Here is a 15196-nt window from a genome sequence, read left to right as displayed (position 1 = left end):
CAAGGTAGAATATTACTCTATATGTTAACACAATGGATAATTGATCTAATCCTCCAAAATGACAGATACGAGACAACCCACGTCCAAACTATCAAAAGCAAACATTTGGTTAGGGAGGACTGGTAGACTTAGAGGCTCGTTAAGGATTTAAACCCTATGGGTTCAATTTTTAAAATTCTTGAACCCATTATATTTTTAAAGTTATGAGTTCAAATCTACTATTTTTACAATTTTAATGAATTTTTATATATAAATTTTAACTCCGCGTTGAAAGTTATGGGTTCAATTGAACCCGCCGAGTATATGTCCCAACTTGTAGTTGTAGCTGTACCTTACAAGAAAACAAAATCCTATTCATACCTCCCTCAAGTACTATAAATTATTGGCCAACTCTAAACTCTCACAACAGTATTTCTAATCTTGAAATTAAAATAGGCTAATCCACATTTCCCCAGCCATGCAAGCCAAGGCTTTCTCCCATCCCCTAGCATGCACTCCAGCGCAGCCGCGCCACCACCCTGTCCGCCGTTTACCTCCATCCTCAGCCGTGGCCTTAAATCACCAAATGATTACCCACTCAATGCCACCTGAAAAGTTACAAGTGTTCAAGTCATTAGAGCCTTGGGTGACCCAAAGCGTTCTCCCTCTCCTCAAGCCCGTTGAAAATTCCTGGCAGCCCAATGATCTCCTTCCGGACCCATCTCAGCCGTCGGATGAATTCGTGGACCAAGTTCGGGCCCTGAGGAAACGGACTTGTGAACTTTCAGAGGATTACCTTGTAGTGGTTGTGGGAGATATGATAACTGAAGAAGCTTTGCCAACTTATCAAACTTGGATTAATAGTCTTGATGGGGTTCGTGATGATACTATGTCCAGTTCATCTCCTTGGGCTATCTGGAGTAGGGGCTGGTCTGCTGAGGAAAATAGGCACGGAGATCTGCTACGAACATTACTTATACCTTTCTGGTCGTGTTGACATGAAGATGATCGAAAGAACTGTGCAACATTTGATTGGATCCGGAGTGGTAAGTGTTTTACAAAGAGTATATATAACTTCCGTGCATTTATCTCGCTAAACTCTTTAGGGGTTTAGATAACTAAAAAACGATAAGTAATCTTTTATAATTGATTAAATTATACCCTTACATTTTCGTGTATACATACATATATATACTTTAACAAAAGGGGTGGTGATTTTCTATATGATTCGTACGTAACAGTTGTAGATTTTGCTTGGCCTCTTTTGGCTTGGCCATTTTTGTTTGGAACATATTCATTGCATAGTTTGCTTCCCAAGAGGCAAATAGATTAATCTCTGTCTTTTAAATTTTTTAAAACAATTTGCTCTATTTTTACTAGTAGTGAAGTTGTTAACAGACCCGTTTAGGTAGTCTTTCGGTGGATAAATATAATGCGCTCCCTTCTATTTGAGTACTATTTAAGTAGTTTGTTTTAAAAAGATCGGTATATTTTTATATTTGAAAATAATGAACTTTAAACTTCTCGTGTTTTCTTTAATGAGAAGTTTTTATAGCCACATAAATATTTTGACATATTTAAGATCACAAGTTTCAAAAGTCTTATACGCATTAAATATATTTATTTTTTAAAATTCATGCCGTCGAACTATATCAAACAAATTATAACGGAAGTGAGGGAGTACTTATTAAATTTAAAAAGGTAAATTTACATTTTCCGTACTTAATTAGTCTACAAGGCGCCGTGCATCTTTCGTTAAGTTCGGACATAGGAGTAATAACTACTCCATTCGTTTCAATTTAGATGAGCTAGTTTGACTCGATACGGATTTTAAAAAAAAAAAAAAAAACTTTTGAAACTTGTGGTCTTAAAAACTTAAGGGGTAAAAGCTTTGTGGGGCCATGACATTTGTGTGGTTATAAGAGCTTCTCATTAAGGGTAAAATGAGTCAAATGAAGAGTTTAAAGTTGAATTATTTCCAAATTTAGAAATGTGTCATTTATTTTGTAGCATAGTAAAAATGAAAGTACCTCGTCTAATTTGAAACGGGGAGTAACATTTACGCGGCAAAAAGTGACCTTCTCTTACAAGTGTTTACTTATGGATAGAAAAGAAGGCATGTGCTTTTGCCCATGAAATCGCTGATCCTCTCCAAAGGTGGAGGAATAAAGGAGCTAGCGACGTCGGACTAAGCACGTTCCAAATAACTTAATTCAACTTCACCTCTCAAGGGTTTTATCGGACAAGTTTGCTAAAGAATGAAAATACTTTAATTTGGAAATGAACTTCAGCTAAAAGGGGATATTGCGTTGTAGATCAAGTTTCGATTTTCTTGGTAACTATATTCTGACGAAGGAGTGTTTATTAGTGATTGCATGCAAATTTACTCCTCAAAAGAGAGTAAAGTTTATGTACTGACGGTGCAGTTTACACAATTATCACTTGTAAAGTTATTGTACGTTAATCTCTATGATAAGTGTTAAGTATTTGTTAGCCTGAGAAAAATAATAATTACTAACATGTTAAATAGGTTAAATTATATCGATCGTGTAAAAAAGAATTTACAGTATCTATATATGAAGCTAGCTTAAACTCTTTATCAAGTGAAGTTGTTAAATCCTCGACTTTATAGGATGTAAGTACAGAGAACAACCCCTACTTAGGCTTTGTGTACACATCATTCCAAGAAAGAGCAACATTCGTGTCACATGGCAATACTGCTCGTCTAGCCAAGGGTGCCGACCCAATATTAGCACGCATATGTGGAACAATAGCAGCGGACGAAAAGCGACATGAAAACGCCTACGTCAAGATGGTTGAGAAATTGCTGGAATTGGACCCAAATGACTCCATGCTAGCCATTGCTACTATGATGAAAAAGAGGATTACGTTGCCTGCCCACCTAATGTACGATGGGTGTGATCCAGATCTATTCGACCACTTTGCTGCTGCGTGGCTCAAAGGTTAGGAGTGTATACAAGTCATGATTATGCAGATATATTGGAGTTTTTGATCGATCGATGGGCATTGGAAAAGCTTGAAGGAATTAAGGATGAGGCAAAACGTGCACAAGATTTTGTGTGTGGATTGCCATCTAAGATAAAAAGATTGCAAGAGAGAGCCGATGAGAGAGCAAAGAAGTTGGAGCTGCGTCAAGTGAAGTTTAGCTGGATTTTCAACAAGGAAGTGAGTATATAAAAGAGTTCATTTGTGAAAAATGTACAAGATTATATAGCCACACAGGCAGCTACATATATATATATATATATATATATATATATATATATATATATATATATATATATATATGCCTAGATATGGAAGTTGAAAATGGCAATGGTATGAATATAATGTGTAAGTCTCCTACTTTGGTTTGACGTATTACTTAATAAACTGATGTCAATAATAAATTTTACCTTCGCTACCGATTGTTTGATTATCATTAGTACGCTCCAATTCACGTGGCATTATTGTTATTTCAACGGCTTTGTAAAGTTAAAAATAATTTAACTTAGAACTTTTTAGTTTACTCCAAGTGAAAAGCTGTTATATTCACACAAATATTATAAAATTTATATCTATATTATTATAAAAGCATGAATAAAATATTGGATTAAAAAAATAATCTTTTAATATTAAGCATAATAAGTTATAATAAAAGGACATAATCGGAATTCTAGACATTAGCCTTGTAATCCTATTAGTTTTAGAATATAATACTATATTTTAGGAATCCTACATGATTACCTTTATGAATCCTATTAATATAATTATTTTTGGGAATAGATATTAGCCTTGTAATCCTATTACTTTTAGGATATACTTCTTAAAAAATTCCTATTACTAATTTAATTTGAAAACGTATTATATTGTCCAAATCCATTTAAAAATAGGAGAGCCTATATATCTATCTATATTATTATAAAAGCACGAATATTTTACTCTAAATATTGAATGACAAAAATATCCTCGAAATATTGATATACTTTTTTACCCTCTAATAGTTAAAATATATTTTAAAAAGCTAATTGGCTTTTGGATAAAACTGTCACACCAAAAACCTCATTCTAATACGAATTCGCATAGAATTCTTATACGAATTGAGTGTCCTACTCATTAATTGAAGTTCTAAAGTTATACCAATTCCACATATATAGGCTACCTTTTTTACCAATATATATAAAAAGGGTTATAACGTGCCTATTGCCATATATGTTTTCAGATCGCGTAAAGCCGATAGGTACATCGTAAGCTTCATATTTGATTGCATACCTATTATCATATATTTACAGTAATTTATAGCATGCTGTAAGCATATCAACAGCTTCTTCTCTTGATTTCTGGAGCATCTCAATAACGTCTTTTTGTTTGCCAACTAAAGATAATTTCCCTAACATGGTTTGCTTTTGCTTCTTTTTTTTACTCTTTTATTTCTTAATGCTTGCTAAATTTTTTTTAGTTATGTTTGTTTTGGCTTTACTTTTTAGTGAATTTATTTTTTAATGATATACTTGATTAGTAATTATTTATGGTAAAGGAAATAACTCCGTCTACATATCTTTTGTGATTAGCTACATGGTTGCACAATGGAGGTAGAAGAAGTAGTTCATGAGGATTTATTATGTCATCTTATATCTTGCATACATAAAAGATAATTTTTATATATTTTTTTAATTATGATTAATAATATATTTTCCTATATCATGGTGCATATTAGGGATTAACATAACAATTGGGACTTTTTATCAACTAAGATTTTTTTTTCTATTTAGAATTTAGTGAATCATGCCGCCACAAACGTTAATTGACGATCCTAGATGGCCTACTTTTGCTAGGACAATGCTAAGTGAATATTGGTTTTGATAATTGAGATGAGTTTGTTTAATACGTAGCACGAAGTAACTTGAAAATAGAAATTCTTCGAAGATTGAGAGCTTTTATCAATTCCTGATTATCTATTTATCTATATTGAATTTATTGGAAGATTTTTCAAAATATATCTTCTCATGCAAACAGCTATAGGTTACACTCAAGTTCTGGTTATTGCAGAATAGCCAATGCAACACAAATGAACATACACCACAAGCTCATTTAAAAAGATATATTAGATATGATACAACCTTCTTTGAATGTTTCAAAGCGATAAGAATAAGTACAATTCAACTCAATTAAATCGATCGTCTTTGTAGGTTCACATGATATCTAATTATTTTGACTTCAAGTTAATGTACTAATATTATTATTTAACATTTAAAAGATTGTTGCATTTTATCAATGTTACTTACTTTACAACAATTCTTTTCTCTTGTATCATAAAAATAATTGACTGAAAATTTACGTGCAACACACGTATATAGAAACTAGTGATTATAAAAGCACGGATATAATATTGATAGACCAAAATAGCTCTAAAATATTAAACTGAAGAACTCATAGGGAAAGGACATAGCTGTAATAACTTTTTTTTTCTTGGACTATAATAACTTCTATGTTAATTTTTTTAATATTTAAGATTTTAAAATCAATACAATCTTCACTATTGAATTCTTATTAAAATATGTAGGAAGGTTTAATAAAATTAATTTCATAAGAATCCTCCATATTGGTTATACATTACCACTCTATAATATTCAATAACAAACAAAAAAAAAAGTAATACTAAACGAACTGCATAAATTGTTGAAATTGAGAAAAAAATTCCGCGATAATATATTATTATACTATATTTGAACAGCTTTTCTACTCAAATAATATTTTTTATTATTAATTTTTTGTGTAATATAGAAAAATATACCCAAATATTAAAGAACAACTAAGAAATTTTTTAATAATATAAATGTGTGAGAAAAGAAAGATAAAGGTTGATAAGAGCCAATACCACCAATGATTTTGCAAATATAAAGATCTAAAAGTGGAATATGATCGATCTTTTTACTCTTTAAAAATAAAATTTGTGGTGGATAAAATTATATTCACGGTTAAATATTCAAAGCTGAGATGAACTAATATTAAGAATCTAAATCAACAGAAAATAAATTATATTTTATGTTAAAACCAAATAATCAAATCTTTCTATTAATTATTTAGCAAGAGAATCCAATTAAATTATTTTTTAAATTCATCATATGAGTAAAATTATTTTTCAAGTTAAAAAAAAATAATCTTAGGGTACGAAAATTTATTCCATAGAAAGAGTGTTAGAGATTTTAAAAAATAGATCACAAAGTAAAAAGATTATGTATAATATTAAGAAGGCCATACAAGTATTTGAGGAAGCACAATAAAAGCTAAATCCTGAACAAGAATAAGCTTACAAGACTATATTATAAAAAATCGACTCGAGTATAGCGGGATTATCCTTTGTAGATGCCTCCGGCGGAATCGAAATAATATTTCTATGTCATGCATTACTTGCAAATGTCAGATCAAGAGGCATGATATTGTTAGCAATAAGAACAAGTGGTGTACCAGCAATGATTTTATTATGAGGTCGTACAACTCACTTTAGATTTGATATACCTCTTCAAATAACTGAAATAACCATCACAAGTATATCAAATTAGAGCAACAGTGATAAATTTATAAGGAAAGCAAAAGTCATAATATGGGATGAAGCACTTTTGGCTAAGCGTCAAACGATCGAAACAATCACCTAGAGTTTTAGAAATATATAGGATATCGACGAATCGTTTGGAGGAAAAGTAATAGTTTGGGAGGTGATTTCTGCCAAGTACGATTAGTAGTTCCAAAATTGACCACAACAGAAAATGTAAAAGCTAGCTTGCCACAATTATACTTATGATCTCAAATGAAAAATATTCAAATTACAAGAAATATAAAAGTAAGAATAGATCCAACATTCAGTGACTTCTTGCTTCGTGTCGGAAACGAATAAGAGCATCCAATGGTAATAGTAGTGCATTTAATAAGGAAAATATATATATATTCATCATTAAAAAAATGCAATTTGTGCAAATTACATGATAGATATTTAAAGAGCTATCTTAAATAGCAAAAATGAATATGTTGATCAACTAATAAAAGGTTGATTGCTAAGTTTTATGGTAAAAATAAAATATTTTTCAGTTTTGACTCAGTGGTAGATGATACCAAAAATAACTACTAAGAAGAATACTTAAATACTTTAATACCAAATGGCCTTCTACCGTACATGTTTGTTGTCAAGTTCATTATTTTTTACGTATGTTAGTGTCACCATATATATAATAGACTAAGTTAAAATTGATATTCCATTGCATATATGGTGATTTTGAAGAAAAATATGTATGTCATTCTACTGAAAACTTAGATCCGTTGAATAGCTTATGTAATAGTACACATATGATATATAGAAGTTTTGACAATAACGTCATACATGCAGAACTTATTATACTGGTCAATATGCTTCTAAGTATGTGTTTATCCCCGAATTCAACTTTCGTTTTCCGAAACTAAGGAATATCCTTTTAAATTTGTGTGAAAATAATTTTCAGTATATTTATAATTTGTAGTTATAATAAATAAAGCACAAGGACAAACATCCTAAATATTGAACTATATTTACCACAATATATTTTCCTATACGAATAACTATATGTTGCACTTTCAAGAGAGATATCAATATCGACACAAGAGTTCTGGTTATGGCAGAGTAACCAAAGCATTAGAAGGAAACATATACAAAAAGACACCGTCTATAAAGAAGTATTCGATAAGATACCATCGCATTAGATACCTTTAAACTACAATACATAATTATCTACTTAATATGACTAAAATTGATCATTTATGTAAGTTCTGATGATATCCTTTCATTTTGAATTCACGTATTATGCTAATGTAACAATATTTTTTGGCATTTAGAAAATTGTTGTAGTATTATATATAAAATTTCTCTCATTAATTAAATTTTGTTATTCCTTCATTTAAATAAATATTTAAACCATCATGTGTCATTAGTGACGTGCAATGCACATTTATAGACACTAGTGATTAATATAACACTATAAGTTTCAGAATTTCACAGCCATACAAATATTATGATTATCATAAACATCAAAAGTGGTGCATTACAGTTTTAAAATATTTGATCAAAATCTCTAGATCGACTTATTATTAGTAATGTTAAAAACTCTACATGGCTGTCATAGAGAGATCGACTTATTATTTGATCGTGCATAAAAAAATCTTTACAATTGTATGTGTATGTTCGTAGCTTAAATCCTTCATCAAAAGAAGTTAACATAGTCTAGATATATCATTGACTTTAGGATCCAGGAACAGAGAACAATCCCTACTTAGGCTTTGTGTATAAATCATTCCAAGAAAGAACAACCTTTGAGTCGCATTGCAATACTGTTGTTGGACTTTAAAGGCATTGGGCTTCAAAGACTTTAAGCATTGGGCTTTAAAGTCTAAGAGTGTGAATTGGAAATGGTAGGAAATAAATTGGAGGGAAATGAAAATTTGAATAAAGTGAGCTTTTGACTTGCACTTTGTCCCTCATTGGTGAGGGACAACTACATTTGTGTGCTTATATATAGAATCACTTCTTAAAGCTCTTAAAAGGAGTTGAAGAGAATGAACCCTCGTGCCGTCGTCGTCGCTCGCTCGGCTTCGACTTCGGCTTCGGCTTTGGATTTGTTAGATCGATCGATAAGATTATTTTTGGACAAAATTTATTTAATTAATTATTTAATAATTAATTAAATGTCAGATCACTGCTGAAGATTCAGAAGGATAGTCTGGCCGCGGTCCTGCCGTAACCGCGGTAGGATCGCGCCAGAACATTGCTGCAGATTCAGAAGCCTAGTTTAGCCGCGGTCCTGGCGTAACCGCGGCAGGACGCGTAAACTTCTGAACAGACACCTTTTCATTCTAATTCGCAGTCTCTCTCTCTCAAATTCGTAACTGTAATTTTGCTCCGTTTTTTGAGTTTGTTGGTATCCTGCAGTTTGTATTGCCACTGTTGCAGGAAGGTTTATTCCGTTTCATCCTGGGAGGATTTAATCCATTACCTTGGCAACTTGTGAGGGGGTTAAAATTCCTTAAGGACGCACAAGCAAATTGTGGACTCGGAATATTTCTTATTCTTTACTGTTTTCCAATTTCTTTTATTCTTCTAACAGTTTTCTGATTTTGTGTTTTAACACAGTAGCGAACAATAAGCTTAAGGAATTTTACTAACGTTTCTGTGTTGAAATATATATTATAAACTGTTATCTATATTTTGTATACTGGTTTGGAGACTAAAGCTTTCGTGCTTTCTACTCCAATAATTGTTCTGTCCGGATTAAAGTATATCAAAACTTTACCGGAATAAGAAACGTACGGGTTTGAAGTATATAAAAACTTCACCATTGTTACGTGTTGTATGTTTGGTTTGGTATTCAGTTTGAAGATATCAAAACTTCACTGATTTAACAAAGTTCTGTTTTGTTTCCAACTCTACAGAAAAATGACGAATGAAAACCAAACTAATGGAAATGTTGCGGGAACGGGTGCTACGGTTACGAATGTTGCTGCCTCGTCTTCAACTCCTGCTCATGCTATGGCACCAGCAGAAAAACCCGGAAAGTTTTCCGGTATCGACTTCAAATGCTGGCAAATGAAGATGCTCTTCTATCTTACTACGTTCAGTTTGCAGCGATTCATCAAGGAGGATCCTCCGGTCCTGGCTGAAGACACTCCGGATGATGAACGATTTGTTGTAACTGAAGCATGGAAACATTCTGATTTCTTGTGCAAAAACTACATTTTGAGTTGTTTGGAAGATAGCTTGTACAATGTCTATAGTGTCATGGAAACTTCAAAAGCGTTATGGAATGCGCTTGAGAAGAAGTACAAGACTGAGGATGCCGGACTTAAGAAGTTCGTGGCTGCAAGGTTTTTGGATTTCAAGATGATTGACACTAGGTCGGTCATAACTCAAGTCCAAGAATTACAAGTTATTGTGCATGACCTCCTTGCTGAAGGTATGACCCGAATCAATAAATTTATTAATAAGATTTATCTTGTTATTAATTATGAATTTATTGCTGAAGGTATGGTCATTAATGAGGCCTTTCAAGTCGCCGCTTTCATTGAGAAATTACCTCCGTTGTGGAAAGACTTTAAGAACTATCTAAAACACAAACGGAAGGAGATGACACTTGAAGACTTGATTGTGCGTTTGAGGATAGAAGAAGACAACAAAAATGCTGACAAGAAGTCACGTGGAAACTCGACAATAATAAGGGCTAACATTGTTGAGGAGGCGCCACAAAACAAGAAGAGAAAGAAGGCTTCTGGACCAAAGAATTACCCAAGCAAGAAAAAGTTCAAGGGTAATTGCCACAACTGTGGAAAATCTGGGCATAAGGCCGTGGATTGTCGTGCACCAAAGAATGATAAGAAGAAGAAGAATCAAGCTAACATGGTTGAAAATGCTGAAGAAATGGAGGACTTGTGTGACATGTTGTCTGAATGCAACTTGGTAGAAAATCCTAAAGAATGGTGGATAGGTTCTGGAGCCACCCGCCATATTTGTGCTAACAAGGAGTTATTTTCTTCTTATGCCCCCGCAGGACCCGACGAGACAATTTTCATGGGAAATTTGTCTACGGCGAAAATTGAAGGAGTTGGCAAGAATGCGTTGAAGATGACGTCGGGAAAAATAGTGACTCTAAACCAAGTTCTCCATGTTCCAGAAATTCGCAAGAATCTTGTGTCTACCTCTTCTTGTCAAGAATGGATTCAAATGTATTTTTGTTTCTTATAGTGTTGTACTAAGTACGAATGATATGTATGTAGGAAAAGGTTACCTGAATCAGGGCCTTTTTAAGCTAAATGTAATAGCAGTTCCTATCAATAAAGTTAATGCTTCTTCTTACTTACTTGAGTCAAACACTTTATGGCATTCACGCTTAGGTCATGTCAACTTCAAAACATTGCGAAAAATGATAAATTTAGAAGTATTGCCAAAATTTGATTGCATTAATTCCAAATGTCAAATATGTGTGGAATCAAAGTATGCTAAGCATCCTTATAAGTCCGTTGAAAGGAATTCAAGTCCTTTAGACTTAATTCACACAGATATTTGTGACATGAAGTCAACACCATCTCGCGGTGGGAAAAAGTATTTTATTACTTTTATTGACGATAGCACGAGATATTGCTATGTTTATTTACTTAATAGTAAAGATGAGGCAATTGATGCTTTCAAGCAATACAACAGTGAAGTTGAAACACAACTAAATAAAAAGATCAAAATGATAAGAAGTGATAGGGGTGGAGAATGTGAATCTCTCCTTTTGAAGAAGTATGTTTGGAAAATGGCATTATTCACCAAACAACTGCCCCTTACTCTCCACAATATAATGGAATTGCGGAGAGAAAGAATTGAACGTTGAAAGAGATGATGAATGCGTTGTTGATAAGTTCAGGTTTACCACAGAACTTGTGGGGGGAAGCTATACTTACAGCTAACCGAATAATCAACCGTGTACCTCATAGTAAAACACAGTCCATTCCCTATGAAAAATGGAAAGGAAGGAAGCCCAGCTTGAAATATTTCAAAGTGTGGGGGTGTTTAGCTAAGGTACAAGTTCCTAAACCTAAAAGGGTTAAGATAGGTCCAAAAATGGTTGATTGTGTATTTATTGGATATGTAACCAATAGCAAGGCATATTGTTTTCTGGTTCATAAGTCAGAAAATCCTGAGATTCACGTTAATACGATAATAGAATCAGATAATGCTGAATTCTTTGAAACTATTTATCCGTATAAAAAGGAAAGTGAAGTGACCTACCAAAAGTCAAAACGACCTCGGGAGGAAATAACAGATGGTATGCCTAATGAGGAAAATCCGAGAAGAAGTAAACGTCAACGGACATCTACTTCATTCGGTACAGATTTTCTGACTTTCCTGCTAGAAAATGAGCCTCGTACCTTCAAGGAAGCAATGTCTTCCTCAGAAGCACAATATTGGAAAGAAGCTGTCAATAGTGAAGTAGAATCCATATTGAGCAACCATACCTGGGAATTGGTTGATCTTCCTCCAGGTAACAAAACATTGGGTTCTAAATGGATTTTCAAAAAGAAAATGAAAGATGATGGTACTATTGACAAATACAAGGCAAGACTTGTTGTCAAAGGATTTAGACAGCGAGAAGGTCTTGACTATTTTGACACATACTCGCCGGTAACAAGAATTACATCCATTCGGATGCTAATAGCGTTAGCCGCCTTGTATGATCTTCAAATCCATCAAATGGATGTAAAAACAGCCTTCTTTAATGGTGATTTAGAGGAAGAAATTTACATGGACCAACCCGAAGGGTTTGTGGTTCCGGGAAAAGAAAAGAAGGTATGTCGACTTGTTAAGTCTCTTTATGGACTAAAACAAGCACCCAAGCAATGGCATGCGAAATTTGACCAAACAATATTGTCAAATGGCTTTAAGATTAATGAATGTGATAAATGTATTTACATTAAGAATGTTCCAAATCATATAGTCATTGTTTGCTTATATGTTGATGATATGCTAATAATGAGCAAAGATATTGCTGACATTCAAGCTACTAAGCGTATGCTTGCTAGTAAGTTTGATATGAAAGACTTAGGAGTTGCCGATGTAATTCTAGGAATTAAAATCTAGAGGACTCCTCAGGGTCTAGCTTTGTCTCAATCACATTACGTGAAAATTGTGTTGGGAAACTTAATGTACATCATGAACTCTACACGACCTGATATAGCTTGTGCAATAAGTAAACTTAGTCGATTCACAAGTAATCCAAACAAACATCACTGGGTGGCAATGAAACGAGTTCTGGGATATTTGGAATATACCCAAGACTACGCTTTGCACTACAATAAATATCCTGCGGTTATCGAAGGATATAGTGATGCAAATTGGATAACCGGCTCAACAGAAACAAAGTCCACAAGTGGATATGTTTTTACTGTTGGTGGAGGAGCAGTATCTTGGAAGTCTACCAAACAAACATGCATCGCTCGCTCTACAATGGAATCAGAGTTTATAGCTTTGGATAAAGCCGGTGAAGAAGCTGAATGGCTTCGAAATTTCTTAGAAGACGTTCCGTTCTGGCCAAAACCTTTGGCTCCTATTTGCATACATTGCGATAGTGAGGCTGCAATAGGACGGGCAGGGAGCGTTATGTATAACGGAAAGTCTCGTCATATACGATGAAGATATAACACCGTTAGACAACTACTTTCTAGTGGAATTATCACTATTGATTATGTAAGATCAAAGGATAATGTGGTGGATCCGCTTACAAAAGGCTAAACTAGAGAGGGAGTTGAGAAATCATCTAAGGGAATGGGACTATAGCCAAGGACAAGTCAACATAGCGGTAACTCTACCTAGAATTTTGGATGTTCCGAGATCTAGGTTCAAGGAGCTCAAACAAAGTTGTGATTGACCGGTTCAACATTGTCAAAGTAAAATCTTTGGTCCCTTCTCGTGATGAAGACAATGTTCAGTAACAAGGATAGAACTTTACACGTTCTTTAATGATTACCTAAGTTTAATGTGGTATTTATCAAATAGTGTCAATCTAAAGGATTACACGTTTAGGAATCACCTATGTAAGTGTGAAGTGGAAGCCGCTTCAATGAGAATTTTGTAAGGCCAATTCTCTACACACTTATGAAACCAGGCGGTGTTCATGGCTAAAACAAACACAACAATGAGAACCAAAAGACGGTTAAGGGTTGGTTGTGTGACATATGGTTGTCTAGGTATACACTAAAGCTCGACGGTTCAAAGATATCAAATCTACCGATTGACCGAGTATATCCGACATATGTTCACTACGGAAAGTTCAAAGGGAAACCTACTTATCCAGATGCGATTAATCCTTACTTGCAAATCACACAGCTTTTATCTATGATCATTCTTGTTACAGCCATTCTCATTCATGTGGGGGATTGTTGGACTTTAAAGGCATTAGGCTTCAAAGACTTTAAGCATTGGGCTTTAAAGTCTAAGAGTGTGAATTGGAAATGGTGGGAAATAAAATGGAGGGAAATGAAAATTTGAATAAAGTGAGCTTTTGACTTGCACTTTGTCCCTCATTGGTGAGGGACAACTACATTTGTGTGCTTATATATAGAATCACTTCTTAAAGCTCTTAAAAGGAGTTGAAGAGAATGAACCCTCGCGCCGTCGTCGTCGCTTGCTCGGCTCGGCTTCGGCTTTGGCTTTGGATTTGGATTTGGATTTGTTAGATCGATCGATAAGATTATTTTTGGACAAAATTTATTTAATTAATTATTTAATAATTAATTAAATGTCAGATCACTGCTAAAGATTCAGAAGGATAGTCTGGCCGCGGTCCTGCCGTAACCCGCGGTAGGACCGCGCCAGAACACTGCTGCAGATTCAGAAGGCTAGTTTGGCCGCGGTCCTGGCATAACCGCAGTAGGACCTCGGCAGGACGCGTAAACTTCTGAACAGACACCTTTTCCACTGCATTCTAATTCGCAGCCTTTCTCTCTCAAATTCGTAAGTGTGATTTTGCTCCGTTCTTTGAGTTCGTTGGTATCTTGCAGTTTGTATTGCCACTGTTGCAGGAAGGTTTATTTCGTTTCATCCTGGGAGGATTTATTCCATTACCTTGGCAACTTGTGAGGGGGTTAAAATTGTGAGCGCTAGAATTTGAGAGAGAGAGGCTGCGAATTAGAATGCAGTATATTCAGAAAGAAAGAAGTTCTGGAGTGTTTTTCGGGTGTAGAAAATGGAGCCTTGCCTCAGAATTTATAGGCAATTATTTGCCTGCCGCGGTTCTACCGCGGTCGCGGCAGAACCGCGGCCAGAGAGGCCCTCTGAACCTTCAGTAGGGTTCTGGCGTATTTTCAGTAGTGATTCAAAAATAATCTTATCGATCGATCATTTGCCGAAGCCGAAGCCGATTGAGCGACGACGACGGCGCGAGGGTTCATTCTCTTCAACTCCTTTTAAGAGCTTTAAGAAGCGATTCTATATATAAGCACACAAATGTGGTTGTCCCTCACCAATGAGGGACAAAGTGCAAGACAAAAGTTCACTTCTTCAAATTTTCAATTTCCCTCCATTTCCAATTCACACTTCTTCTACTTTAAAGCCCAATGGCTTAAAGTCCAACAAAAATTCCTTAAGGACGCACAAGCAAATTGTGGACTCGGAATATTTCTTATTCTTTACTGTTTTCCAGTTTCTTTTATTCTTCTAATA

The 15196-nt window shown here is 34.4% G+C and overlaps 1 protein-coding gene across 1 annotated transcript; it reads left to right on the top strand.

Moving 5' to 3' along the window:
- On the top strand, window positions 448-3177 carry LOC109230411 (stearoyl-[acyl-carrier-protein] 9-desaturase 6, chloroplastic-like). Its single transcript, XM_019395923.1, is given in 4 exon segments — window positions 448-949; window positions 951-1025; window positions 2612-2929; window positions 2932-3177. Coding segments are annotated over 4 exon segments (1131 nt in total). The 5' UTR covers window positions 448-457.

This window comes from Nicotiana attenuata, chromosome 7 (assembly GCF_001879085.1).
Source record: "Nicotiana attenuata strain UT chromosome 7, NIATTr2, whole genome shotgun sequence".
Lineage (NCBI taxonomy): Eukaryota > Viridiplantae > Streptophyta > Magnoliopsida > Solanales > Solanaceae > Nicotiana > Nicotiana attenuata.
This window is presented reverse-complemented; position numbering and strand designations above follow the sequence as displayed.